At 40.7% G+C, this 26747-nt stretch overlaps 2 protein-coding genes across 2 annotated transcripts; one reads left to right on the top strand and one right to left on the bottom strand.

Annotated features, from left to right (window-relative positions):
• Positions 1 to 1521: 1521 nt before the first annotated feature.
• On the bottom strand, positions 1522 to 18638 carry Pigx (phosphatidylinositol glycan anchor biosynthesis class X). Its single transcript, XM_048345835.1, has 8 exons — positions 18601 to 18638; positions 15626 to 16100; positions 15408 to 15555; positions 12440 to 12503; positions 8401 to 8542; positions 4795 to 5008; positions 2469 to 2569; positions 1522 to 1744 (listed from the first exon to the last, which is right to left on the bottom strand). The coding sequence occupies exons 1-8, from the start codon at positions 18636 to 18638 to the stop codon at positions 1601 to 1603; spliced, it is 1326 nt and encodes a 441-aa protein (XP_048201792.1). The 3' UTR covers positions 1522 to 1600.
• Positions 16317 to 25514, top strand: Cep19 (centrosomal protein 19). Its single transcript, XM_048346877.1, has 3 exons — positions 16317 to 16368; positions 21773 to 21975; positions 23944 to 25514. The coding sequence occupies exons 2-3, from the start codon at positions 21846 to 21848 to the stop codon at positions 24303 to 24305; spliced, it is 492 nt and encodes a 163-aa protein (XP_048202834.1). The 5' UTR covers positions 16317 to 16368; positions 21773 to 21845; the 3' UTR covers positions 24306 to 25514.
• Positions 25515 to 26747: the final 1233 nt, after the last annotated feature.

Genomic DNA, 26747 nt, shown 5'->3' with positions numbered 1-26747 from the left:
TGCCACTAGGCCATATCCCCAGCCCCCGGTTTCTAAAATTTAAGTCACAAACACACCTACAAAAAGAAGTATAAGTACAGCACTGGTGGCTCATGCCCATAATCGTAGCTACTCAGGAGGCTGAGATCTGAGGACTGCCATTTGAAGCCAGCCTGGGCAGGAAAGTCCATGAGACTCTTAACTACAATAAATAATAAACCACTCAGAAAAAGCTGGAAGTGGTGCTGTGGCACTGTGGCTCAAGTATGGCTAAGAGTGCTAGCCTTGAGCACAAAAATTCTCAAGGACAGCACCCAGACCCCCAAGTTCAAGCCCCACAACCATAAAAAAAAGTATGATTATGCCACACATCAAATTATGAGTGATTCATTCCCATAAAAACTCCAAAATATTTAGGAAAAACAGTAGTAATATTTAACAGAAACACTGATCACCTCCTGTGATGCTACATAAAACATTATCAATTTGTTTTCTCTTTTCAAACACACTTGTTTTTTTAATCAGCCTATGATACTTTCTTATTTCTACCCCAAATAGTAAATCAAGACCCTTTGTCTAAAGAAAAAAAAAAATCACTTGGAGATTCCTTTTTTTTTTTTTGTCTATTTCACAGAATATTTCTTAAGAATGTGACAACTTGAAGCTGGGCATCAGTGGCTCATGCCTGTAATCCTAGCTGCTCAAAAGGCTAAGATCTAAGGAACATAGTTTAAAGACAGGCTAGGCCATGAAGTCTAGGATATTTTTATCTTCAATTAACTACCAAAAAAACCAGAAGTGAAGCTGTGGCCCAGGTGGTACAGTACTAGCCTTAAGCAAAACAAGCTCAGAGACAGGGCCTGAGCCCTGAATTCAAGTTCCAGGACTGGTACAACAACAAAGAAAAGAGAACCTGAATCGTCTCCCCAACAAACTCAGTAGAAAATCAGTAATAAACCTTAGTTCTCAGTTTCGTTAACTTCCAGCCAATTTATACATTCAAAAGAAATATTTTTTAAGGAAAATTTAATAATTTTTAACTAACTTGTTTCTTTGACAGTCTAAACTTTAGTAAGTCTCATAAAACTACCATTTAAATTAAACTTGATTTTCATCCAAATTAATTTTTTTTTTGGTTGTTTTTTTTGAGGGGAAGTACAAGGATTGAACTCGGGGCTTTTTATATGTGCTAGGCCAGTGTCCAACCACTTGAGCTATAATAGCCCATTTTACTTTTATAAGGCTTTTCTCCAATTTTAGCTTAAATGGAAAGATTCATATTTATAAAGTGAGGATAATTTGTCACCAATTATAATGAAATAATTTTTCTATCTTATTTTCTATCTTTTCTAATTGTTTTCCAAGATAAAGTCACTTCTAACTAAATAAATTTCGATGTAACTGAGTTAAGCCTCTGCTATAGGCACTTGATGACTAAAGATTTTCAAAGGTTTACACAAAAGAACTAAATTTTGGAATTAGCTAAAAGCGACTTAAAATTCCTCTTGCAATTTTAACTATAAATAAAAATTAAAAGCTGAGTTAATTTTAGAAGAGCATTTCTAGTCACAAATAAATAAGAGCTATTGAGGATTACAGAAAACATTTAACTGTAAAAAACTTATATGAAAAAGTGTCCATATTTGAAAACAGCAAGAAGGATTAAAATAGAACACAGGATGGTAATGAGCAGAGTCACAGAGCACACTAACGAGGTATGTATAGTCAGTCCCACTGGAACATGTAGGGTCACATTCTTGAGGATCTGTGGAGAGAAGAGTGACAGTTAGAGACATTTAAAGTATCACATCTTACATAAGACCACTACTTGCGTGTGTATGTCTGTATGTTTGTGTGTGTGTGTTGCATATAAAAAAAAAAAAATCAAGCCGGATGCCAGTGGCTCACACCCGTTACCCTAGCTACTCAGGAGGCTGAGATCTGAGGATCATGGTTCGAAGCCAGCCAGGGCAGAAAAGTTCCCGTAAGACTTTTATCTCCAATTAACCACACAAAAACTGGAAGTAGGGCTGTGGCTCAAAATGGTAGAGTGCTAAGACTTGAACAAAAAGAACTAGGACAGCATCCAGGCCTTGAGTTCAAGCCCCATGACAAAGAAAAAAAAATCACATTTCTCCAAATGTATTTTAGAGTTTGAAAACAATTCAGGTACCACATGGCAGTGATAGTGTGCTCAAAAGCAATTCTAAGTTGTATTAGCTGTTGCCACGCTCATCTATTTTCAATTGTCAGTTCTCTGATATGCACAGCATATCATACTGTAAGGTATGGTTTTTCTGAGCTACCTGGTAGAAAGACTTCTAGCAACAAGGAAACGACTTCAGATCTAAATATGCACAAGGGTACAATAAACAAATATGCCATATAATTATATGACACTTAAGGTGTTTCACAGTTTAAATCTAACAAAAGTATAAAGACACTTCTAAATGAGAAGGCACTAAAAACACCACAGAATATTAGCTTACCGATTTATACTTCATACTGTTCCACTGGCAGATATCCTTACTCTTGAAAGCACAAGGAGCTGCTACTTTGGATTGAGCCCAGCATTTCAAAACTGGAAACTCTGAGAAAAAGTGGTAGAACAAGATGTCACAAAACTTTGGTTTGGACTAAAGGATAGTCTTGCACTAAAATTCAGCAACAGTCTTTCATGCTGTGATGTGAGTACTGAAACCTTTTAACACCTAATATATATGATTCAGATTCATTTTAGCATCCTTTTTTAAAATTACAAAGGTATCACAGAAAGTTAACTTGACTTCTCAACAATGCCACTACATGTTTAATGTAAATTTTTTGAAGTATCAAATGCATTTAGAAAAGTGAACACACATCCCAAGTATACAATTTGACTAATTCCCACATGAAATACAGCCGTGTAAATAGTATCCAGATAAAAAACAAAACAGTAGCTGGGAGCTGGTGGCTCACGCCTATAATCCTAGCTACTCAGGAAGCTAAGATCTGAATCACAGTTTGAAACCAGCCTGGACAGCAAAGTCCCTGACACATCTCCAATTAATCACCAAAGTGGTGCTGTGGCTCAAGTGGTAGAGCCCTAGCCTTGAGCAAAAGGAGCTCAGGGACAGCATTCAGGCCCAGAGTTCAAGCCCTAGGACCAGCAGAAAACAAAACCAGTATCAGAACTGGTGGCCTCTCAGGACAAGCATTATTCAAACTTCATTTAGGTTAAGAAGAGGTTATCATTAATCAAAACAAAGTTATGCTGAATAAAGAAGCTAATAGTAGAGCTGAAGACTTTTTAATTGTTTCATAATAGGTGTGGTGGTGGCAAATATAAGATTAAAAAAACTTATTTGCCAGGTTTTAGTAACAGTGCTATTAGTCTTCATAAACATTCCAATTTAACTCAGCCCAGATTTGGACATAAAGAACCAAAATCTGATAGGGCTTCCATGAACTAAAGAAAAAAGTTTTGATGCTTTGAAGTCTTCTTATTAATAGTAACCAGAGCAACAGTGGCTCATGCCTATAATCATAGCTCCTCAGTATTATTCAAGATTTCATTTGCAAATTTAGCCAGAAAAAAAAGGAGAAAAAAGAGGAAATAGTGAAAAAATTGTTTTTGTTTTGTTTTGGCCAGTCCTGGGCCTTGGACTCAGGGCCTGAGCACTGTCCCTGGCTTCTTCTTGCTCAAGGCTAGCACTCTGCCACTTGAACCACAGTGCCACTTCTGGCCATTTTCTGTATATGTGGTGCTGGGGAATTGAACCCAGGGCCTCATGTATACGAGGCAGGCACTCTTGCCACTAGGCCATATCCCCAGCCCCGAAAAAATAGTTTTTAACTCATCAAAATCTCCACATTTTAAAACGCAAAGTTAAAGTTGACAACAAAAAGAAGACAACAAAAAGACACCAAACGACATGCAAGTAGACACAAAACATCCAAATCCATAAGGACCTGCAATGCTGTATAAAAAAGAAAGCAGGGGCTGGCAAAGTGGCTTAGTTGTAGAGTGCCTACCTAGCATGCATGAAGCCCTGGGTTCAATTCCTCAGCACCATATAAAGAGAAAAAGCAGGAAGAGGAGCGCTGTGGCCAAGTGGTAGAGTGGTACCCTTGAGCAAACGGAAGCCAGGGACAGTGTTCAAGCCCTAGTTCAAGCCCCACGACTGGCAAACAAACAAACAAACAAACAAAAAACCAGAAAGCAGCACAGGAGCAATTGGATCAACATTTATAGAGAAACAGTCACCCAGGAGTGAGAGGATGTCTTTAACCCTAATCAACTTGGGCTACATAAAGAAATCTTATATCAAAAATAACAAGAGTTGAGGGGTATGGTTCAACCTGTAGAATACTTACTAAGAGAAAAAATGCCTAAGTTCAATGTCCAGTTTTACCAAAACAAAACAAAATGCCAAGTGTAGTGGTACACGCCTATAATCTCAGATACTCAAGAGATAGACACAGGAAAATCATGAGTTTGAAAATAGCCTGGGCAAAGTTAGCAAAACTGTCTCACAAACAAAATACAAAAAAAAAAAAAAAAAAAAAAAACAATCAAATCATAGTACTGAAAAAAAGAAAGTTGGGAAAAGGAGCAGCAGAGGCATTGTTCAAGTGGTGGGATGCTTGCCCAGCATGCAAAAGTTCCTGAATTCAATCCCCCAAACCAGGATTTTTCTGCCTCAGCTGGCTTCAAACCCTGATCCTCAGATCTCAGCCTCCTGAGTAGCTAGGATTACAGGTGTGAGCCACTAGAGCTCAGCAGAAACAAGCTTTTGCCATGTCTGTCCTTGCTGGAGGCCTTGCCACCCTCACCTTGGTCACAGTACATCAACAGATCTGGGTTGTTAATCACAATAAGTGTGTCTCCATCTTTGCTATGTGGCCGATGGTAGCGGTAGTGCACAGGTAAGAAGGAGTGGAAGCAATCGATGCACTGCACATCTTTCCTGGCATACATGAGAATTTCAGATTCCCTGGAGAGATAGTTGGGGGCTTCTATATTAAAGTGTTCTGAAACCATCACTGCCTGTTGAAGAGAACACCAGTATTATCAAAAAGAAGAAAGTATACGTAGTAAAACACGACAACTGCTGTACAGATATGCAAAGTGTCAATTTACTCCCTTATAAAACATCCCTGCTATTTTCTCATTTTTAATTTTTCATAGAAAACACAGGAGTCAATTGGAGAAAATATACCTTGGGGTACCAGTTCTTTCCTATAAGAAAAAAAGTGGCTGTGAAATTTCCTGACTAACTTCTGTTTTGGTGATAAAACAAGTATCAAGGTAAGTTAAATTATGTGAATAAATACTATATCATTCAGTAAGTATAAAACCAACTGTAACAGAAAGGTAAGCCTGTATTAGGTTAAAATGATTGGTATCACTCTGGTAATTTCCTGTTCTTTTTTTTTTTTTGGCCAGTTCGGGGCCTTGGACTCAGGGCCTGACCACTGTCCTAGCACTCTGCCACTTGAGCCACAGTGCCCCTTCTGGCTGTTTTCTATATACGTGATGCTGAGGAATTGAACCCAGGGCTCCATGTATACAAGGCAAGCACTCTTGCCACTAGGCCATATCCCCAGCCCTAATTTCCTGTTCTTCAGTGAAGTAAAATGGTAGTGAGTCAGACAAACAGGCAAAGGTTGTCAGCTTGTTCCACAGTAGATATAAAAGTTAATGGAGAGGCTGGGAATGTGGCTTAGTGGTAGAATGCTTGTCTGGCATACATGAAGCCCTGGATTTGATTCCTCAGTACCACATAAACAGAAAAAGCCAGAATTGGTGCTGTGGCTCAAAGTGGTAGAGTGCTAGCCTTGAGCAAAAAAAACTTAGGGCAGTGCCCAGGCCCAGAGTTCAAGGCCCAGGACTGGCAAAAAACAAACAAACAAACAAACAAAAAAACCCAATACAAAAGCAAAGTTAATGGAGCCAGGTGCTGGTGGCTCATGCCTGGAGCAGAAAAGTCGCTGAGATTCTTATCTACAATTAACCATCAGAAAACTGGAAGTGGTACTATGACTCAAAGTGGTAGAGCGCCAGCCTTGAGCAAAAGAGCTTAGGGACAGCGCCCAAGTTCAAGCCTCATGACTAGGAAAAAAAAAAGTTCATGAAAAAAGTGGCATAAGGATCTTGGATCTTGTGTGTGGTACTGGAAATCAAACCCCAGTGGGGACCTCATACATGCTAAACACTCTACTTCTGAATGACAGCCTCAGCCCTTGCAAAAAAAAAAATTTTTTTTTAAGATATAGTTTAAAAAAAGAATTCTATTGGGGCTAGGAATATGGCCTAGTGGCAAGAGTGCTTGCCTCATATACATGAAGCCTTGGGTTCAATTTCCCAGCATCACATATACAGAAAATGGCCAGAAGTGGCGCTGTGGCTCAAGTGGCAGAGTGCTAGCCTTGATTATAAAGAAGCCAGGGACAGTGCTCAGGCCCTGAGTCCAAGCCCCAGGACTGGCAAAAAAAAAAAGAAAAAAAGAAAAAAGAATTCTATAGCCAAAAGACAGTATACTACAGGAGGAAAAAAAAAAAAACAGGGTAATCCTGGGGTTCACATTTATTGCCACTTCTCTCGATATCAGTGCCTTTTACTACCTGATGTTCAATGACTTTTTTCATTAATTTATACATTTTGTCTATTTCTTGGTTATTTCAAGTGGAACATTAAGCCTTTTATTTGTCTTTTCTATTCCCTTTTTTTTTTTTCCCCCCAGTTCCAGTACTGGGACTCAGGGCTTGGGTGATGTCCCTTAACTTTTTCCACTTAAGGGTAGGTAACATTCTGCCCCTCGAGCCACACCTCTACTTCCAGTATTTTGGTGGTTAAACAGAGACAAGATTCTTAGCCCTTTCCTTCTTGGGCTGGCTTTGAATTGCAATCCTCAGATCAGCTTGCTGAGTAGTTAGGATTACAGGTGTAAGCCATTGGGCTCTGGTTCCTTTTCTTGTTCAAAAACATTAGTCTGAATATCATATATTTTGACTAACAGTTACAGTTCCAAAACACAGTATTTTTACTTGGAACTACAAAATAGCAATTTCATGTTTCAATTGAGTATTGTGTTGTTTTCAGAGTATGAGAGACTTTTATCTAGGGGCTACAAGTGTAGCTCAGTGGTAGAGTGCTAGCTGAGAATGTATGAGGCTTGATCCAAAGCACTGTATGAGGTTTGATGCAAAGCACTGAAGAACTATGGAAAGAAAGGGCAATCTAATAACCTTACTTAAAAATGAAATGAGGGCTGGGGATATAGCCTAGTGGCAAGAGTGCCTGCCTCGGATACACGAGGCCCTAGGTTCGATTCCCCAGCACCACATATACAGAAAACGGCCAGAAGCGGCGCTGTGGCTCAAGTGGCAGAGTGCTAGCCTTGAGCGGGAAGAAGCCAAGGGACAGTGCTCAGGCCCTGAGTCCAAGGCCCAGGACTGGCCAAAAAAAAAAAAAAATGAAATGAAGTTTATTTGATGTCTTAATCCTTGGTGAATTTTTTTTCTTTTTGCAGTGCTGAGATTACACTGAAGACTTCTTGCATGCTAAGTGTGTGCTCTCTACTCTATTGAATCTGCAGCCCCCTACAGAGCCAAGTTAAGGCTTGCATTTATTCATCTCAAATGCCTTACAAAGCATTTTGTAGCCATACCACCCACTTGCTTTGGCCCATTATTCTAAATTAGTTAGAGGCAAAATTTTATTTCCAGAAAGAGACTTAAGTTTTAATTGTAGGCATACAGGCAACAACTAATTCTGCATATAAATTTCCTGCTATCTAGTTAAAATCAACACATATTAGTACTTTTCATGACAATATTCCTCTGCACAAAGGATTGGGCCAGAGTCTCAACTGGGCTAGAAAGAAGTAAAAAAGTGCATGATATATTGAGAAATAAATTTCTAATTATGTGTCATAAATGTGACATATTTTTCTATGAATTTTCAAAATAACAGAAAGAAATACGGGCCTGTGCATGATGGTACTTGACCACAATCTCAGCTACTCATGAGGCAGTGGGAGGAAGATCAAGGTCTGGGGTTGGCCTGGGGAAAAGCTTTAGACTCTATCTGAAAAACAAACTGAAAAGCAAAAGGAAGGCTGGGGATATGGCTCAAGTGACAGAGCTCCTGCCTAACAAGCATTGAGGCTCTGAGTACAAACCCCAGTACTGGGGAGGAAAAATTAACACATGACTAGGGTTTAAGATTAGGAAGCAGACTGCCTCATTGGCTTCAAACCAGATCTCAGCCTCATGAGTAGCTAGAATTACAATTATGAGCCACTAGCACTCATCTAAAGTATCACTTTATACATTTAAACAAAATGTAAGTTTGTCTGATCTATTTTGCCTTAATAATACAAATTATTGAGTCCCTAAATTAATTTCTCTCAGAAAAAAAATCCCTAATAGTTATACCTCTGTTACATTTTTCTCTCTTAATGAAGCCAGTTCATATGGATCCACAAAAAGTCCTGCTGGGATATAATGTTTAATTAAGAGTCGGCAGGTCTGCAAATCTTCGATGCTTTCTCCAAATTTTACTTTTACCACAAGGTCTCTGGAAGAAAAGTAGAGTTTAAAGTAAATCTCTTCATTCAATTGTTAAATGATAGTACAACATTGTACCTACAATAGCAGATATATTTCAATATTTCAAATATATTTAAAATTCACTTTCCAAAAGTAATTACCAAATTAAACTATAAAATACTTATATTATGTCAGAATTACTCATTAGCTTTCATAATTCATGTTATAAGCAATAAGCATTAGAGAAAAAATTAAGATCATTTGAAAAACAAGTCCAAAAAATACTCACATATTTACAATAAAGGTACCAACATAATTTGATAGGGAAAGATAAGTCTTTCAACAAATGGTATGTGTGTGTAAATAAATATGTATGCATATATATGTGTGTGCTATATGTGTATATGGCATATTAAGTATACCATATATGCACATACATACATATATTCATGTGTATGAGTATGTGTGCACATGCATATATACACATATTTATACATATATATAGCCCCATCTGTTTCACTGTCATTTGTTAGAAACCATTTATATACAAAAATGAACACATATACACATATATATGATATATACATAAAATCTTTTTTTTCTTTTTTTTTTTGCCAGTCCTGTGGCTTGAACTCAGGGCCTGAGCACTGTCCCTGGCTTCTTTTTGCTCAAGATTAGCACTATAACTCTTGTTTTTGTTTTTTTCTGTTTTTTTTAGCACTATAACTCTTGAGCCACAGAGCCAGTTCTGGCTTTTTCTATATATGTGGTGCTGAGGAATTGAACCCAGGGCTTCACATATATGAGGCAAGTACTCTACCACTAAGCCATATTCCCAGCCCCTATATAAAATCTTTTCTGACCTCATAAACATATCTACAAATTAATTTAAAATATGTTATAGGAGCTGGATGCTGGTGCCTCACGTGTGTAATCCTAGCTACTCAGGAGGATGAGATCTGAGGAATGTGATTCAAACCCAGCCTGGGAAGGAAAGTCCTGAAACTTTTATCTCCAATTAACCACCTAAAAACCAGAAATGGAGCTGTAGCTCAAAGTAGAAGAGCACTAGCCTTGAGCAAAAAAGCTCAGGGACATTGTCTAAGCCCTGAGTTCAACCCCCATCCACCTACCAAAAAAAAAAAAAAGAGAGGAAGCTGAGATCTGGGGATTATGGGTTTTGTTTTTGTTTTTTCCAGTCCTGGGCCTTGGACCCAGGGCCTGAGCACTGTCCCTGGCTTCTTTTTGCTCTGCCCCTTGAGCCACAGCACCACTTCTGGGCGTTTTCTACATATGTGGTGCCAGGGAATCGAACCCAGGGCTTCAATGTATAAGAGGTGCGCACTCTTGCCACTAGGCCATATACTCAGCCTGGGATTGTGGTTCTTAAAGACAGCAAAGTGAATGAGACCCTTATCTCCAATTAACTAGCAGAACAGAGCTGGAAGCATGGTTCGGTGGTAGAACATCTGTCTAGCAAGCATGAAGTCCTGAATTAAAGCCTCAATACTGAAAGAGAAAAAAGTTATCATAAGTGTGTTACTAGCCTATGAATACATAAGCCAAGGATGGCAATCTTTCTTTAAAGTAAGCAAATACTCTTGGCCTTTGAGACACATAAGATTTGTTATGTATTTTTCTCTGCTTTCTTTTTTAAACTTAAAAAAATGTGAAAGTCGGGGCTGGGGATTTAGCTCAGCGGAAGAGTGCCTGCCCGGCGTGCGCAAGGCCCGAGGTTCAGTCCTCAGCTCTGGGAAAAAAAAACCACAAAACTATAAAAATGTGAAAGTCATTTTATTTGTTTTGTTTTGGTTTTTTTTTTTTGCCAGTCCTGGGGTTTGAACTCAGGGCCTGAGCACTGTCCCTGAGCTTCTTTTTGCTCAAGACTAGCACTTTACCACTTGAGCCACACAGTGCCACTTCTGGCTTTTTCTATATATGTGGTGTTGAGGAATCGAACCCAGGGCTTTATGTATACAAGGTGAGTACTTTACCACTAGGCCATATTCCCAACCCTGTAAAAATCATTTTATACACTGCCAAATACCAAAAAGAAGCCAGGCATCAGTGGCTTGTGCCTGTAATCCTAGCTACTCAGAACACTATCTGAGGATCATGGTTGATAGCCAGCATGCACAGGAAAGTCTGTGAGACCCTTACCTCAAATAAATCACCAAAAGAAGCCAGAAATGGAGCTGTGGCTCAAGTGGTAGAACATTAGCCTTGAGCGACAGTGCCCAGGCCCTGAGTTCCAGCCCTAGGACCGGCAAAAAAAAAGATAACTGACATTTTCTATTCTCAAACAAGTAAAACTGATTTCTATTTTCTGAAACTATTCTAATAGTTTTTGTCACTTCATCCTTGGTTTTACATCCCACTTTTATTCTCAAATTTTATAACTAGAAAATTGCATTCATCAACATAAAAACCTAAAACAGTATTTTTTTCTTCCTTCCTAGAGTCATGTATGATTCTACTGTCAATTCTGCACTGTTCACTAGCTCCTATTACTCTTAAAATTCAGTCAGGGAAATAGTTTTACACATGCTAATAACTGCAAAAACAGAAACTATGTACTCAGTATGAGTCTTCCAACATCATGTAAAATGTGTCTCTAGAACTCCATCAACTATTAGAAATTTCTTCCCATCATCTCTCTTCCCAAATTAATTTTGTTACTTTACATTCAATTCTCTCTAACATCACCTAACTCATTATTAAGAGTTAACATTTTTTGAGTAATTACTAGATGACCAGCACTATATTGAGGAGCTTCTGGTGTTTTCTGATCTCATCCTCACAATACTGAGGAGGAAACATTATCTCCATGCAGCTTTACTGACAATGTACTAAATACTTAAGTAACTTGCCTGAGGACACATACTGAGGAGTACAACTACACTTTGAGCCCAAATCTAAGTAAAAAGGTCAAGAAAAAAAAAGAAGGCCAAGTTTTCCCACTATATCATCTCCTAGACATTTACAATTTGAAATAATTTGAGAAATAAATGTATTAGAACTTACAGATCTATCGTAGATCTAAGAATCATTTCAAAGTAATCACTTGAGAAGCTTTAAAAATTAGAAAGTTTTCTGATGGAATAGTTTCCACAACTTTTACCCATCTTTTAGATCTTCAATACTGGCAAATATCTTTTTTGTTTGTGATGCTGGGAATCAAAGTTGGACTTGTGCGTGCAATGTCCTCATCCTCAAACATTCATCATTTATTTGTTTGTGCCAGACAAGGAGCTTCAGGGCCTATGTTCTGTCCCTGAGCATTTGTATTCAAGGCTAGCACTTAACCACTTGAGCCACAGTTCCACTTATAGCTTGTTTTGGTGATTAATTGGAGATTAACAATCTCACAAACTTTCCTGCCCAGGCTGGCTTCAAACTTGGATCCTCAGATCTCAGCCTCCTGAGAAACTAGGATTATAGGCGTGAGCCTCCAATACCTACCAAACATTTGTCTCTCTCTCAAAGAGAGTTTTGGATTTGGAAACAGCTTGATCATTTGGAACCAATTCTAGTACAGAAGAAATCATTATTTACAGAGATACATCATATTATTTGACAGCACAGCTTTAAAGGACAGTACAATAATGTTATCTGAGCCAGCTCTATTATCCTAACTAGTACCAAGTTATTTAAATTTCTGAAGTCTAGTTACCAGATCTAAAAATCAAGAAATAACCATCTCATGGCCATTGTGAAGATTAAATGAGATACTGTATACAGAGCTGCTGGCTATATACAGAAAATTAAAAGCATACCTTTTTCTCCACTATTACTTTAATAATTTCAAAGTTTGAAGCATGTAGGATATCCTTATTTCAATTTATCCATATTTCAACTATCAACTTTTTCCTCTAACTATATGAGGCAGTATTTGAATGTAAGTAGAAATCAATGAGCAACTTACCTGTGAAAACCATCTTTCAAAACTTCTTGCCTCAAAACAATTTCAGAACAAGTGGCCCTGATGCCTGTAAGAATAAAAAAAAACTTTTTAAAATAGACACTCGGTGAAAGAATATTTAAACAACTGAAAATAATTATGGCAATATGCTTTAGTTGTCAAAAAGACTAACCAACCTAAAGGTAAAATAACAAAAATCAAATGTTAAATCATTTAGGCAGGTATGGGAGCTATTTGGGAGACTGAGAGGGAGAATCTAGATTCCAGGACAAGTCAGGCAGAATAATCCATGAGACTATGACCATGAGAAAGTTAAACTGAGGCACTCAGAGGTCCAATGATTTCATTTATAAGGTTAAAATAATCAAATTTTTTACTCAACTGATTCTATGCTATTACTCAATTTAAGTATCATGAAATTAAATTTCAGTCTCTGTCCACCACCAACAATGCCAGAATGCCAGGCTATGGAACTCGCCTCCACAGCAAAAGCTAGATGTGTGTGGAAAGAACACTGAAACACTCAGCAACTGTGTAAACTGCATGCTGCTAAACCACTAGATCTATTCCTCAGAAGATGCACTGAGAAAATGACATGAAGGTAAAAACTTTTGAAATTAAGAAAAAAAAACAGAAGAAATATGTTCATAATATCTTCATCTTTAATCTTATCCTTTGAGCTTTCATGTTTTCTGTTTTTGTAACTTTTACAACTGGCACACTAAGCAGATGAAAAGCTACTTGTACACAGGAGAAAGCAAGGATTTATAGTTAGTAATTAGTGGTAAGTCATAGAACTAGTAAGAAAAACAGTGACTCATTTGAAACAAGGTTTGTCTGATTATTAAATTCTAGATGTATTCTAGAGTAGTAAATCATTCATTTTACATAGCAGAAAAGGCTACTTTACAAAGTGTGTATATTAAGTATGACTTTTTCATGTTTACTACCATACATTAATAGTGGGTTTCACCGTGATAATTCCAGAGTTATATCCAGTGTACTTTGAACAAATCCATTCCATTATGTTCCCTTAATCACTCCTCCTCCCAGTATTGATTATGGGTATGTTTTTGTGTGCATGTACTGGGGCTTCAACTTAGGGCCTTCTTCTGGCTTAGCTTTTTTACTCAAAGCTGGCACTCTACCACTTGAGCCACACCTCCTCTTCTGGCTTTTTGCTGGTTAATCAGAGGTAAAAGTCTCAGATTTGTTTACCTGGGCTGACTTTACGACTCTCTAAACCTCTATCCTCAGATCTCAGCCTCCTAAGTAGTCAGGATTACAGGCATGTGTCACAAGCATCCATATTATGTGTGAGCAACTGATACCTATAACATTGATTTTTTGTTGTTGTTTGCCAGTCCTAGGGCTTGAACTCAGGGCTTGAGCACCATCCCTGGTTTGATGAGGCTAGCACTCTACCACTTCTAGCTTTTTCTGTGTATGTGGTGCTGAGGAATCCAACCCTGGGCTTCATGCATACTAGGCAAGTACTCCACCACGAAGCCACATTCCCAGCCAACATTTGATTTTTTTTTGGTGGGGGGGTCAGTCATGGGGCTTGAACTCTGAGCCTAGGCGCTGTCCCTGAGCTCTTCAGCTCAAGGCTAGCACTCTACCATGGTAGCCTCATTCCTGTAAACTCAATACTCTAGAGACAGAAGTAGAACTCCAAACTGGAGTTTAGTCTGGATTACATAGCAAATCCTTGTCTTAAAGGAGAAAAAAAAAAGTGTCTTCCTCTCCCCTTTTAATTCTTGGTCTGGTATCCTCACTTTTGCTCATTGGCTAGTGCCCTACCACCTAAGCCATGCTCCAATCCTACCCCTCTTAAATATTACATTATTTGGTCATGATGTTCTGAACTGGTGCTGGAAACTGACCCCTTTTTAACGCTAAAATTCAATGAAGAGTCCTTGGAGATTCCAAAACCAAAAGTCTATTTGGCCAGTCACTGGTGGCTTACATCTGTAATTCTAGACTCAGGAGGCTGAGATCTGATGACTGTAGTTCAAAACCAGGTCAGGCAGGAAATATGTGACTTTGATCTCCAATTAATCGCAGAAGAATCCGGAAGTGGAGCTGTGATTCAAGTGGTAGAGTGCTAGACTTGGGCAAAAAGGAGCTCAGGAACAGCAGTGAGGCCCAGAGTTCAAGCCCCAGGATGGGCAAAACAACAACAACAAAAACAAAAACTATTTGGCTTCATAATCCTTTAAATAAATTTGAAAATAAACATGCCAACAAGCCTAAGAAAAGTCAGAACTGTGCTGAGTCTGGCACCCTCATTTTGCAGATGGAGAAACTCACCTGGTACTTATATGTTGCCTTTCCTCCTATCAAGCCTTATCACCTTATTACAATTACTCTAGCACGTGTCTGACTTCCCTTCCACACAGGAAATATACATGGAACCATGTTTGGCTTGGGGCTGGATCCACAACACTTCAGGCGCAGGAGATTCAGGTCCAAAGATTCCCAGTCCCGTGTCATAAAGAAACCCCAGACCAACCCAGTCTATAAGCAAAGACGTGAGTAAAATAAAACGACCCCCCACCCCAACACACACACCGGCTATCGCCCAAGTACAAAACGGAGTCACTAGGCACAGCCTGGGGAGCCTCACACCGTGCAGGGCGCGGAAACTTGCCTGGCCCTGCGAAGAGAAGTTTCGGGCATTCCCCAAATGTCCCGAGACGCTTCCTGACTGTGGCTGGTCAGTGCTTTGGTCAGTGCGGCCAGTCCCGCCTCGGAACCACCAAAAACCCGACTCTACCCAAGTCAGGGATCCGGCGCGGGGATCCCGGGAGCGCCAGGAGAAGCTCACGGCCTTTGTTTTTCCACCTCCGCGGAGCAGCCACGATCCCAGGGCCCCGCCCCCGGTGACGGCGGCCAACCGCGGCGCCCGGGAGGACCCTCGAGTCCCGGCTGCCAACCACCCCTTCCCCCCAAGCCCCGTCCCCTTTACCATCGAAGAAGGGGACTTCGGAGAAGGCCGAGGCTAGCGTGTGGGCGAGCCCGACCAACCCAACCAGCAGCCAGGCCACTGCCCGGATAGCCACGAACAGGGCAGCCAGGACGCCGGAGCGCGGACGCCCGAGAGGGGCGCGGGGAGACTAGATGAGGACGCAGAGGGAGCCTGCACACGCCTCACAAGACGCGCCACCACAGGTTGAGGGCCCGTACACGCACGCCGGTCCGTGGTCCGGCGGCTCCCCGGATCTTCTCAGCAGGCAACTTCCACAGGCGCCAGGCGCCACGAGAGGCCGACTCCAGCCCGCTCGCCCGCCCCAGGGTGGGCTCCACCGCCGCCACGCCCCCTTGTGGGCGGGGCGAGGAGTAACGCACGCGCTCTAGTCTCGCGGGGGAGTGGTTGCCATGGCAACACCTCGGCGGGACCCTGGACCTGGGACCTCGCATGCGTGACCCTAAGGCGAGACTCGCTGCGTTGGTGGCGTCGGGTGCGCACAGGCTCAGGCCCCTGGCCGGCAAGCTCACTCCGCCGTCCCGCCTGCACGGGCTCTGACCGTCGCTTCTTCCGGCAGCGGCCCGTCGCCTTTTCCTGCCGCGCCAGGCTCTGCTAGGTCTCAGACTCGTTTCAGAAGCTCGGTGCAGAGAGATCGGGTGTAAACCACGCCCTCCCGGAGGTTCACGCGTCGGCCTGCTGGAGGAGATACACCGGTACGTGAACTTCTTCAAGGATAAGAAAGTTACCCTGGCTCTGGCACGGGGGTGAAGAGATCGGCCACGCACGGAGACACAGGTACCCCCCTATGATGAGTGACGCCGGGGCCCTGGCCGCCGCTGACCCGGGGAAGGAACGCATTCGCGCTCCAGAAGAGAATTAGGTAAACGTGCTGTGCGTCCCTCCTCCCGCGGCCTGGGTCTCAGCCAGGGCCATGGGTGTGTCTCAAGCCGAAAACAGCAGGGTAAGGATGTTGTTGAGAGATACGGATTCAAAATATTTTAAAATGTGGCGACAACTTGAAAAGAAAAATACCTAAAGGAATTGTAACTGGTCGCTTAGGGAGAGGAGTAAGGCTGAGGACAAGCTTTTTATGATTATGATTGTGATGATCCTCCTGGGATTATTTTGCATTTTAAACAGTACCAAGACTAGTAAATATTAAGGTTAAAATTTAAAAGATAAAAGAATGTGTAGTGAAAAAACTTAGATTACGGGGTATCCCTTGAGACATCATTCACAACTATAGACATTTGCTTGAATGTGTAGTTTACTTTGTGCTGAGTAGTATCTTCTAGAAAGTTTATTAATGTCTAAATTTTGTTGAAATAGGCTGAGGGTAGTATTTGATCATTAGATCAGATCAGAAGCAGCGCTCAGTAATTTTAAAAGCATCTCTCTCTTTTCGAGTCTTCATAGCCCCAACTAGCCTTGAACTCAAGATCCTCCTGTCTCAGTCTCTCAGGTGTGGTAGTACAGGTGTGCTCCACCACACCTGGCAAAAGTAATTATTTGTCATTACCTTCCTAAGGGTTTAAGATTCATCGAATAATGAGCTATTGTACGAATTATTTTACATCCATAAGACAAACCTACTTGGCAATTATATAAAAATTACATTTTAGTAAAACATTTAATAATCACATTGGTTAACTTTGTTAGTCAGGAAATAGATAGGAAATAGTTCATATGCCTAGAAAAAAAGACTAGGAAATCAAGAGTGATTAGTTCACATTTTCTTCCTCCTTCCTTTGCCTCTAGTTTTCTACATAAACATGCATAAGTACTGTTGGTTTTTAATTTTTTTCTTATATTAGTTATAAAGGGGATTTAAAAAACATATGTTAAGTGTTGCTCCAGAAGCACTCAATTTATGAAACTATCATCACTTTATAACTGCTCCTGGAAGCAGAGCATTCATATCATTTGTTTCCAAGAGCCAAGGTTGGCTAAAGCCCAGAGCAATAAGCCTCCAACCTCAGTTCCTAAAGCCTAGAGTCATAACTCCCCAGATCTCAGGGCTTGTTGCTATAAGTCTTTGAGTCTGTGAGTTTAGCCTCTATGCTGGACTCTGATGGGCTTTGAGCCCTTTTCCAATCTTGTTTTTGTTGTTGTTTTTTTTGCCAGTCCTGGGCCTTGGACTCAGGGCCTGACCACTGTACCTGGCCTCTTTTTGCTCAAGGCTAGCACTCTGCCACTTGAGCCACAGCGCCACTTCTGGCCGTTTTCTATATATGTGGTGCTGGGGAATCGAACCCAGGGCTTCATGTATACGAGGCAAGCACTCTTGCCACTAGGCCGTATCCCCAGCCCCCCTTTTCCAATCTTACCTGAAGATTTTCAACATTTGAGAATCTTTCTAAAATTATCATACACACCTCAAAAACAATCCCTATAATTAAATGTATCTTGACTGAGGCTGAGGAAGAGAAGAACCCCCCCTCCAAGAAAAAACAAACAAACCTGGAACCATAATGAGACAACTAAGTTGCAAAAGAAGCCATGTAAATATAGCTGGTTTCTTTTGGGGGGGGGGGTTGTGTTTGTTGTTGTTTTTTGCCAGTCCTGGGCTTGGATTCAGGGCCTGAGCCCTGTTCCTGGCTTCTTTTTTCTCAAGGCTAGCACTCTACCACTTGAGCCACAGTGCCACTTTCTGCTTTTTCTGTTTGTGTGGTGCTAAGGAATTGGACCTAGGGCTTCATGCATGCTAGGCAAGCATTCTACCGCTAAGCCACATTCCCAGCCCTATAACTGGTTTTTCTATATGGACATGCTAATTCTCCATTGGGTCTGCATATTTGATCAGGCTCCTAGGTATTAAATGCATAGATTGTTTCCAATCAGCTGACCAGGATTGTTTTACTCTGTGGAGAGACCATAAGTACACAAGGAGTAGCTCTCCTAGTATTGGTGGTACAGGGCCCTTGAATGTGGAAGGTGTAGGGATTGAACTTGCAGACCCAGAACCTTACAACACCAGGCCCTGAAACTTGGGGAAGTTCTTGCTCCAGGCTTTAGGTACTCAGGTTGGAAGTTTATTGCTCTGGACTAACCAACAATGGCCCTGACCGTAGCTATTTGAGTGCTCCACTTTCAGCAGCAGTGAATGACAGCCACAAGCAGCATTTGTTAATGTTACAGCTTCTGGGCAGACCTCAACTCCTACAGTATCTAGTGTTACAGCTCTCAGACCTACGGTATCAGCACAGTTGTTCTTGCACTGCTGTTGCGCATGGCCACTACTGCTGCTCCCACTCTCCTACTGTGCTCTCACTATCTCCTTGTATTACCAGCTCAGCCTGTTCTAGTAAGATCAAAAGTAGACAAGAAAAGACCATTTGAGAGCTTCTAATGTTGCAACACTGACAGCAGCACCGCAGGGTGTCTCCCAACTGGAAAAGTGAGCTCCAGAGCCAAGTGAGCTCCAGAGTCTACTCATGTAGCCAGAAAGGGATATGTGGCAAGTGTGTTTGCACTGAAGGTTATGATCTATACCAATCACAACACAGCCTTTCAAGCAAATTGTTATATTCTACACCAATCACAAGCCTGCTGCTGATGCAAAGGGGGAACTATTCCCTCTCTTGCTTGGGTAAAAAAAAAACTTCAGGGTCACCAAGGCTTGTCTTGGTTAAGAGCCATTTTCCAAGGCAGATGCAGGCTGTCTGGAGTAGTCCTGACTGGAACATGTCTTTCAGCCATGGTTGTAATTGTTCTGTGTAGCTATTGGAGTGTCCTAAGAGTAATGTTTTTTTTTTGTTTGTTTGTTTTTTGCCAGTCCTGGGGCTTGGGACTCAGGGCCTGAGCACTGTCCCTGGCTTCTTTTTGCTCAAGGCTAGCACTCTACCACTTGAGCCACAGTGCCACTCCTGGCCTTTTCTGTTTATGTGGTGCTGAGGAATCAAACCCAGAGCTTCATGCATGCTAGTCAAGCACTGTACCACTAAGCCACATTCTCAGCCCCTAAGAGTAATCCTAAAGTGACAGAAACAGCTAGAGCCAGGTGCTGCTGGCTCTTACCTGTCATCCTAGCTACTCAGGAGGCTGAGAAATGATGATCCCGGTTTGAAGCCAGCCTAGGCAGGAAAGTCCATGAGACACTTATCTCCAGTTAATCACCAAAAAGCCAGAAGTGGAACTGTGGTTCAAGTGATAGAGTGGTCACCTTGAACAAAAAAGCTTAGGGACAGTACCAAGGCCTTGAGTTCAAGCCCCAGGAATAACACACACACACACACACACACACACACACACACACACACACACACACACACACAACTAGCTAGAAACAGAGCTCTAAAGAGTGCTTACCTAGCATGCTTGAGGCCCTGGATTCAGTTCCCAGTAACACACACACAGAATGGGGTTTGAAACAGCTGGTCTACCATGAAGATAGTCTGGCTGGTTGCCAGTAAAACAATTTTATGGCTGACAGTTACTTCCACTCAAGGCTTGTTAAATGGGTTACTCTTCATAGTTTTTTTGTTTGTTTGGTTGGTTGGTTTTTTGGGTTTTTTTTGGCCCATCCTGGGCCTTGGACTCAGGGCCTGAGCACTGTCTCTGGCTTCTTGCTCAAGGCTAGCACTCTGCCACTTGAGCCACAGCGCCACTTCTGGCCATTTTCTGTATATGTGGTGCTGGGGAATTGAACCCAGGGCTTCATGTATACGAGGTGAACACTCTTGCCACTAGGCCATATTCCCAGCCCCTCTTCATAGTTTTGATCATTCACAGAAATCATTAAAAGATTGTTTGCAATAAAGACTTAACAAAAGCCTCAGCACTAAACTAACAGTTGTAATAGCATTCAACAATACTTATTAGTAGGAAATAATGTTCAATGCTTAATTTCTGTCCCAGTGCTCCAGGGAAAGGTGGGGCCCTCTGATCTGTCTTAACATATAGGAGCCTTGGAGATATATATATATATATATATATATATATATATCCCTAAATTAGTATATATGGAAGACCTACTATATTCTAGATATTTTCTTGGTACTGTGGTAAAATGGATATGTTCCTTGCCATCCTGAGCTATATAGACCTAATGGGAAGAAAATGAATACATTTTTTAAAAGATATTTTTGCTTTTTTTTTGTGGGAGTGGAGCTTGAACTCAGGGCCTTGTGCCTGCTAGGCAGGCACTATGCCACTAAGCTCCATCTTCTCCCTGCCCGCCCCCCAAAAAAAACCCAAAACCAAAAAACAACTTCAGTGAGTGAAATAATTTGGAAAGTACAAGGGAGACAGATGTAGTCTGGGGAACCTCTCAGGGTAAAATTTTCCTCTATATCTTGGTATAGATAGTGACTGATATATTTTTCTTTGTTGTTTGTTGATGTTTTTTAAATGATTTTTATCAGTTTGCATTAATTATACAAAGAGGAGTTTCATTGTGACATTTCCATATATGCATGCAATGTATCCCAATCAAACTCCCACTCTATCCTCTTCTCTTACTCTCTTACCCCTTCTTTGTTTATTCGTTTTGTTTTTGTTGCCAGTCCTGGGGCGTGGACTCAGGGCCTGAGCACTGTCCCTGGCTTCTTTTTGCTCAAGGCTAGCACTCTACCTCTTGAGCCACAGTGCCACTTCTGGCTTTTTTCTATATATGTGGTGCTGAGGAATCGAACCCAGGGCCTTATGTATACGAGGCAAGCACTCTTGCCACTAGGCCATATTTCCAGCCCCTAGTTTGTAGATTTTTTTAAGACTCTGATTCCTTGAAGCGTATATGTTTGCTCACACATGAGCCTAGGCACACAATACAGCTTGGACCTAAATGTATGGCATTCTTACCAAAGAGTGAATCAGCCTAAGAACAGACCCCACAATATCTTTTTTACTGCTCAATTAAGAAAGTGTATTAAAGAAATGACAGAAAAGCAAATTCAGACACTGTGGAGAGGGAGTACCAGTGGGAGGAGCAAGTGAATGAAGATGATTAGTTTGGTTCAAGAAGGGGTGAGAGGGGGTGAAATGGCCAGAAGTGGCGCTGTGGCTCAAGTGGCAGGGTACTAGCCTTGAGCAAAAAAGAAGCCAGGGACAGTGCTCAGGCCCTGAGTTCACGGCCCAGGACTGGCCCCCCCCCCCAAAAAAAAATCTACAAACTAGACTGAGGCATAGTGCCTAGCTAGAACTAGGCCCTGCATTCAATCCCAGTGCTGGGGGGAAGAAATCCACAAACTTCAAACATCCAACAGACTTTAGGGTCAAACTGAACTTTCAGGAGTGCCCTGAAGTTATTGAGTTTTGTAAGGTGGCTTGCATTTCTAGAACCGAACAACAACTTAGTCTGCTGCAGAGGAATGCCAAAGGAAAGGAGGTATGGTCAACACCTAATTGAACATTCTTTCCCCCATCAGCACACAGTTATTATGCGGTTAATAATAATCTTCATCAGGCTTCCTTGAGTTTACCCTGAGGCATATGTGAAAAATGATGTGCACTGCCAAGAAATGTGGAATTAGATTCCAACCTCCAGCTATCATCTTAATTTATGAGAATGAAATCAAAGGGAAGAGTCGCCAGCGCATCATGCCAGTCCGAAACTTCTCAAAGTTTTCAGGTACCTCCTATTCATCTTGCCAACTATCCTATATTAATATTCTCTCTCTCTCTCTCTCTCTCTCTCTCTCTTTCATATGTCATTGTGGCTTGAGGCTCAGGACCTGGGCACTGTCCCTGAGCTCTTGTGCTAAAGGCTAGAGCTCTACCACTTTGAGCCACAGTGCCACTTCCAGTTTTCTGGCGGTTAATTGAAGATAAGAGTCTCACAGACTTTCCTGCCCTAGCTGGCTTTGAACTATGATCTTCATATCTCAGCCTCCTGAGAAACTAGGATTGCAGTGTGAGCCACCAGCACCCAACCTATATATTCTCTTAATCACTAAAGAATAGTTTGATGCCAGGTGTGATACCACATGCCTGTAACCCCAGCTATTTGAAAGGGTGAAGCAGAAAAATCTAAAACTTGAGCAACTTAGGGTGGGGGCAAGACTCTGTCTCAAATTTAAATTAAAAAATGAAAGAGGGATATGGCTCATTGGTAGAACACTTGCCTAGCATGTGTGAGACCCTAGGTTCAGCCCTCTGAACTGAACAATTGAGTATCATGCAACAGAACCTAGGTTCAAATTATGACTCTACCAGGGACTTGAATGAGATTCCATTTCCTAATCTATAAAAGGAGTTGGTAGTGGGGGGTTTTTGTTGTTGTTGTTTTACGGGTTTGGGGGTTTGGGGTGCTAAGTCTGGGGCTTGAATTTAAGACCTAGGTGTTGTCTCTGAGCTTTTGTGCTCAAGGCTACCACTATACCACTTGAGCCACAGCTCCACTTGCAGTTTTTTTTACGATTAATTGGAAATAAAAATCTAACACATTTTCCTCCTTGGTTTTGTACTGCCATCCTCAGATCTCAGCCTCATGAGTAGCTGGGATCGGAGGCATGAGCCACTGGCCACCTGGCAAATGTAGGTTTTTCTGGTTTGTTTGTTTGGAGTTTTTTTGTTGTTTTTTGTTTGGTGGTGGTGGAGCTAGTATTTGAAATCAGAATCTTGGGCTTGCTAGGCTGGCACTCTACCACTTGAACCAGACCACACCATTTCACATTGTTTAGTTTTAGAATAGTCTCACTCTTCTCCTAGGCCATCATGAACTGCTCTCTTCCAATTTATGCATCCTATGTAGTTGGGGTGACATGTGCATGCCACAGTACTCAGCTTCATATTGTTGGTTGAGATGAGAGTCTTGATAACTTTTTCCTGGGGCTGGCCTCCAACTTCCATGTTCTTGATCTCAGCCTCTTCAGTAGGTAGGAGTGGAAGTGGAGCTGTAGCTCAAGTGGTAGAGCACTAGCCTTGAGCATGAAAGCTCAAGGACAACATTTAGCCCCTGAGTTCAGGCCCCAGACCTGCAAAAATAAAATCTCCTGAGTAGATAGGATTATAGTCAGAAGCCATTGTGCCTATATAAGTTAACTGAGATACCATTATTCAGTAGTATCAATTCCCTTCTTTCTCTCCAAATGTTTACTTTTTATGTCAACATTTTATTAGTAACATGACTGCTACCTAAAATCTTTTCCTGTTTTTTTCTCAGATATTTTCTTCAGTTGAACATTTTTTACATCTCCACAAGTTAAGGAATTAAAAAATAAATACATCCTATCCTTCCTTCTCCACAATGAGAGCTCAGTTTATAATAAGTCATTTATAATAATAAGTTGATTGTTTGGATACAGATCTTGCTGTTTTGCTCAGGCTGGCTTTGAACTTGTGATTCTCCCTCCTTTGCCTCCCCATCGCCTCCTCAGGCATGTCCCCCGATAGCTATCAAAGTTCAATTTACTATAATTTTATACACTAATTTATTCCAATAAAGCCTTTAGCCACTTGACTATAATGGAATCAATGATTTCAGGATTCCAAGCTTTTTGTTTCATTTTGGCCCTAGAAGCAATTTATCGCAGATAGTTTATGGTCATTGTTTGGGTTATCTATGAAATATGTAACATGGTTTTTTCCTTCCTCCCAGATTGTACCAGAGCTGCTGAGCAATTAAAGAATAATCCACGACACAAGAGTTACCTGGAACAAGTATCTCTGAAGCAGTTAGAGAAGTTGTTCAGTTTTTTACGAGGTTACTTGAAGGGGCAGAGCTTGGAGGAAACCATGAAACAAATTGAGCAGGAAATAACTATTGATCCTGAAGAAGACCTAAACAAACTGGATGACAAGGAGCTTGCCAAAAGGAAAAAAATCATGGATGAACTTTTTGAGAAAAATCAGAAGAAGAAGGATGATCCAGATTTTGTTTACGACATTGAGGTTGAATTCCCACAAGATGAACAAGTTCAGTCCTGTGGCTGGGATACAGAGTCAGCTGATGAGTTCTGATGCCAAACTCAACTTATTAGGCTAGAAGAATATCTATGTTTCTATGAAGAACGTAGTTTGGTTCTTAGGGGGAAAATACTATTAATAACACTAAATGTATGTCTTGGGTCATAAAACCAGGACATTTACATTTACTGTGTAGGTACAAGAGAAACATAGGAAGAAAACACAGGAATCTGCCTTTAAGATGCTTGTACTGTAATTGGGGGATAACCAAAAAACTCCATGAAAAGCTAATCAATCATGTTAAGCAGCAAAAAATTAGAACCAGGTGCTTAGTAAAGACAAAAGGTCAGAGCCTGAATTACTATAGGGTGCAACAATCAGGGAAGGTATTTCCCCCCTTAGTGGAGAAATAGTGCTTTGCCTAGTCTTTCAAATGGCAGTATTTGAATAGGAGTTTATTATAGAATTCCAGAGGAGTGCAACTGGGAAAAGAAGGAAGGTAAGAAAGAGACAAGAAAGAGATTTTTAAAAATCTGAGTAACAGTGAGCAGACTGTAATTTGATGAGCATATATGATTTCCAGGCCATTATCCAGTATGTATTCAGTCTCTGTGCATATTTAGCTCTGGAGGGGAGTACCACTGTACCATGCTAGCAGCTTCACGTGGATGTCCTGTGATGGACAGTGGGAGCATTCTGCCCCTGTGGGATCCGGAAGTACATACTAAAAACATTCTCAAACCATAATGAGAGCTTTGTTTGTAAAATGGGAAATCCACCCATACATAATAAATGAACAATATGTACTGCCAGCATAGGCCTGCTCATGTATTTGGGTATACAAAGAGAGTCTTTGTTTAACAATGCTATCTGTGTGATGATGTATTTGTTCTTGCTAGAACGCTATTTAACTGGTCGAAGTCCTATGTTTTCTTTAAGGAAATTAATAATCATTAAATAAGGCCATGAAAATAATTACTCTGTTTTTACCTGTTTACCCCTAATATCTTTCACATTAAGTACCCTAGTAAGGAAATCATTTATATAGTACTTACAAACCACAGTCTGAAGAGAGGCACATCTTTATATATTTGCCAAAGACAGCAAAAAGAATTTGCAGAATTAGAGAGCCTTCTATACCTACATTATTTCCCATATATTTCGTAGTATAGACTGAGTAATTTATTGTAAAAGCTGCCTTTAATAGTACTGTGCATTCTAAATTTTAATAAACATTAAATTTTCTTCTAGAAAGGCTCAGTCATTGATTTATTCAGTGTAATAAGTGCCACTCTATGTTAAGCCTGTTTTGTTTTGTTTTTGTGTGAATGATTTTTTTATTTACACACTGTATCTAGAAGGAGATACATAAATTCTTATACAATTAATTTCCAAAAATGTGCAAGAAATTACTATAATTCTTTTACAAACCTAAACACATATTAAAATCAATGGACTTTGGATAATTCATTCTGTGGTGTTTCAGTACAAATGGTACACACTTGATTTGAAACATACAGGAAAAGTGTAAACTACAGCAATCTGGATTGCAAGTATTAATTTCATGGCATTCTAACAACTATGAGACTTTTTTAACCCAACATTTATACTATTACAGAATTTTCTAAGAATTTCTCTTCATCTCTGCAGGTAGCATTTGGATCATTTTTCAGAAACAGCAACTGCACATTTTGCCATGTTATGATTGATCAATAAAAAGGATGCTTATAAAAACTTTCTCTAGGCTGGGGATATGGCCTAGTGGCAAGAGAGCTTACCTCGTATACATGAGGCCCTGGGTTCGATTCCCCAGCACCACATATACAGAAAACAGCCAGAAGTGGCGCTGTGGCTCAAGTGGCAGAGTGCTAGCCTTGAGCAAAAAGGAAGCCAGGGACAGTGCTCAGGCCCTGAGTCCAAGACCCAGGACTGGCCAAAAAAATAAAATAAAATAAACTTTCTCTATACCAAAATTGAGAGACACGGGGTAAAAAAAGAAAAACAACTACAAAAGCAATACTTGCATAGCTGTTTGGTGTAAGTGAACTGAACACCTCATGGGAGGAAAGGGAAAGGGGGAGGAAGGAGGAGGGGAATGAGGGACGAGGTAACAAACAGTACAAGTAATGTATCCAATGCCTAACGTATGAAGCTGTAACCTCTCTGTACATCAGTTTGATAATAAAAATTTGAAAAAAAAATAAAACTTTCTCTACAAGATTAAAAAAGTACTAAGAAATCAATTTGTGATTATTAATGTAATTTATGGAACTGGGTATAGTTCCTTCTAATTCAAAACTGTCTATTACTGGTAGTATGATTTCATTTTCAATCAACACTTTACATTCGATGAAAAATTTAAAAGTGAAATCAAAACATGTTATTCTGAATCTTTCCTGAAGCAGTATCTCTCAGAAACATGAAATGTACAGTAATTAAACCATAATCTTGAAAGCACTGTTGCTAGGACAGACATGTAATACTAGTAGACACTGC

This window comes from Perognathus longimembris, chromosome 5 (genome assembly GCF_023159225.1).
Source record: "Perognathus longimembris pacificus isolate PPM17 chromosome 5, ASM2315922v1, whole genome shotgun sequence".
NCBI classification, from domain to species: domain Eukaryota; kingdom Metazoa; phylum Chordata; class Mammalia; order Rodentia; family Heteromyidae; genus Perognathus; species Perognathus longimembris.
The sequence above is the reverse complement of the archived record's forward strand: the minus strand, read 5'-3'. Positions and strand labels throughout refer to the sequence as shown.

What these genes read in the sequence shown, in the direction of transcription:
- Pigx (XM_048345835.1), bottom strand. Translation starts at nt 18,638, where the DNA reads ATGCGCAACAGCAGTGCAAGAACAACTGTGCTGATACC. An exon ending in GAGAGAAAAATGTAACAGAG is followed by an intron (nt 5,009 to 8,400) that starts GTATAACTATTA and finishes TCTCTTCAACAG; the next exon opens with GCAGTGATGGTTTCAGAACA. An exon ending in GTTGATGTACTGTGACCAAG is followed by an intron (nt 2,570 to 4,794) that starts GTGAGGGTGGCA and finishes ACTTTTTCTCAG; the next exon opens with AGTTTCCAGTTTTGAAATGC.
- Cep19 (XM_048346877.1), top strand. Translation starts at nt 21,846, where the DNA reads ATGATGTGCACTGCCAAGAAATGTGGAATTAGATTCCAACCTCCAGCT. An exon ending in AAACTTCTCAAAGTTTTCAG is followed by an intron (nt 21,976 to 23,943) that starts GTACCTCCTATT and finishes CCTTCCTCCCAG; the next exon opens with ATTGTACCAGAGCTGCTGAG.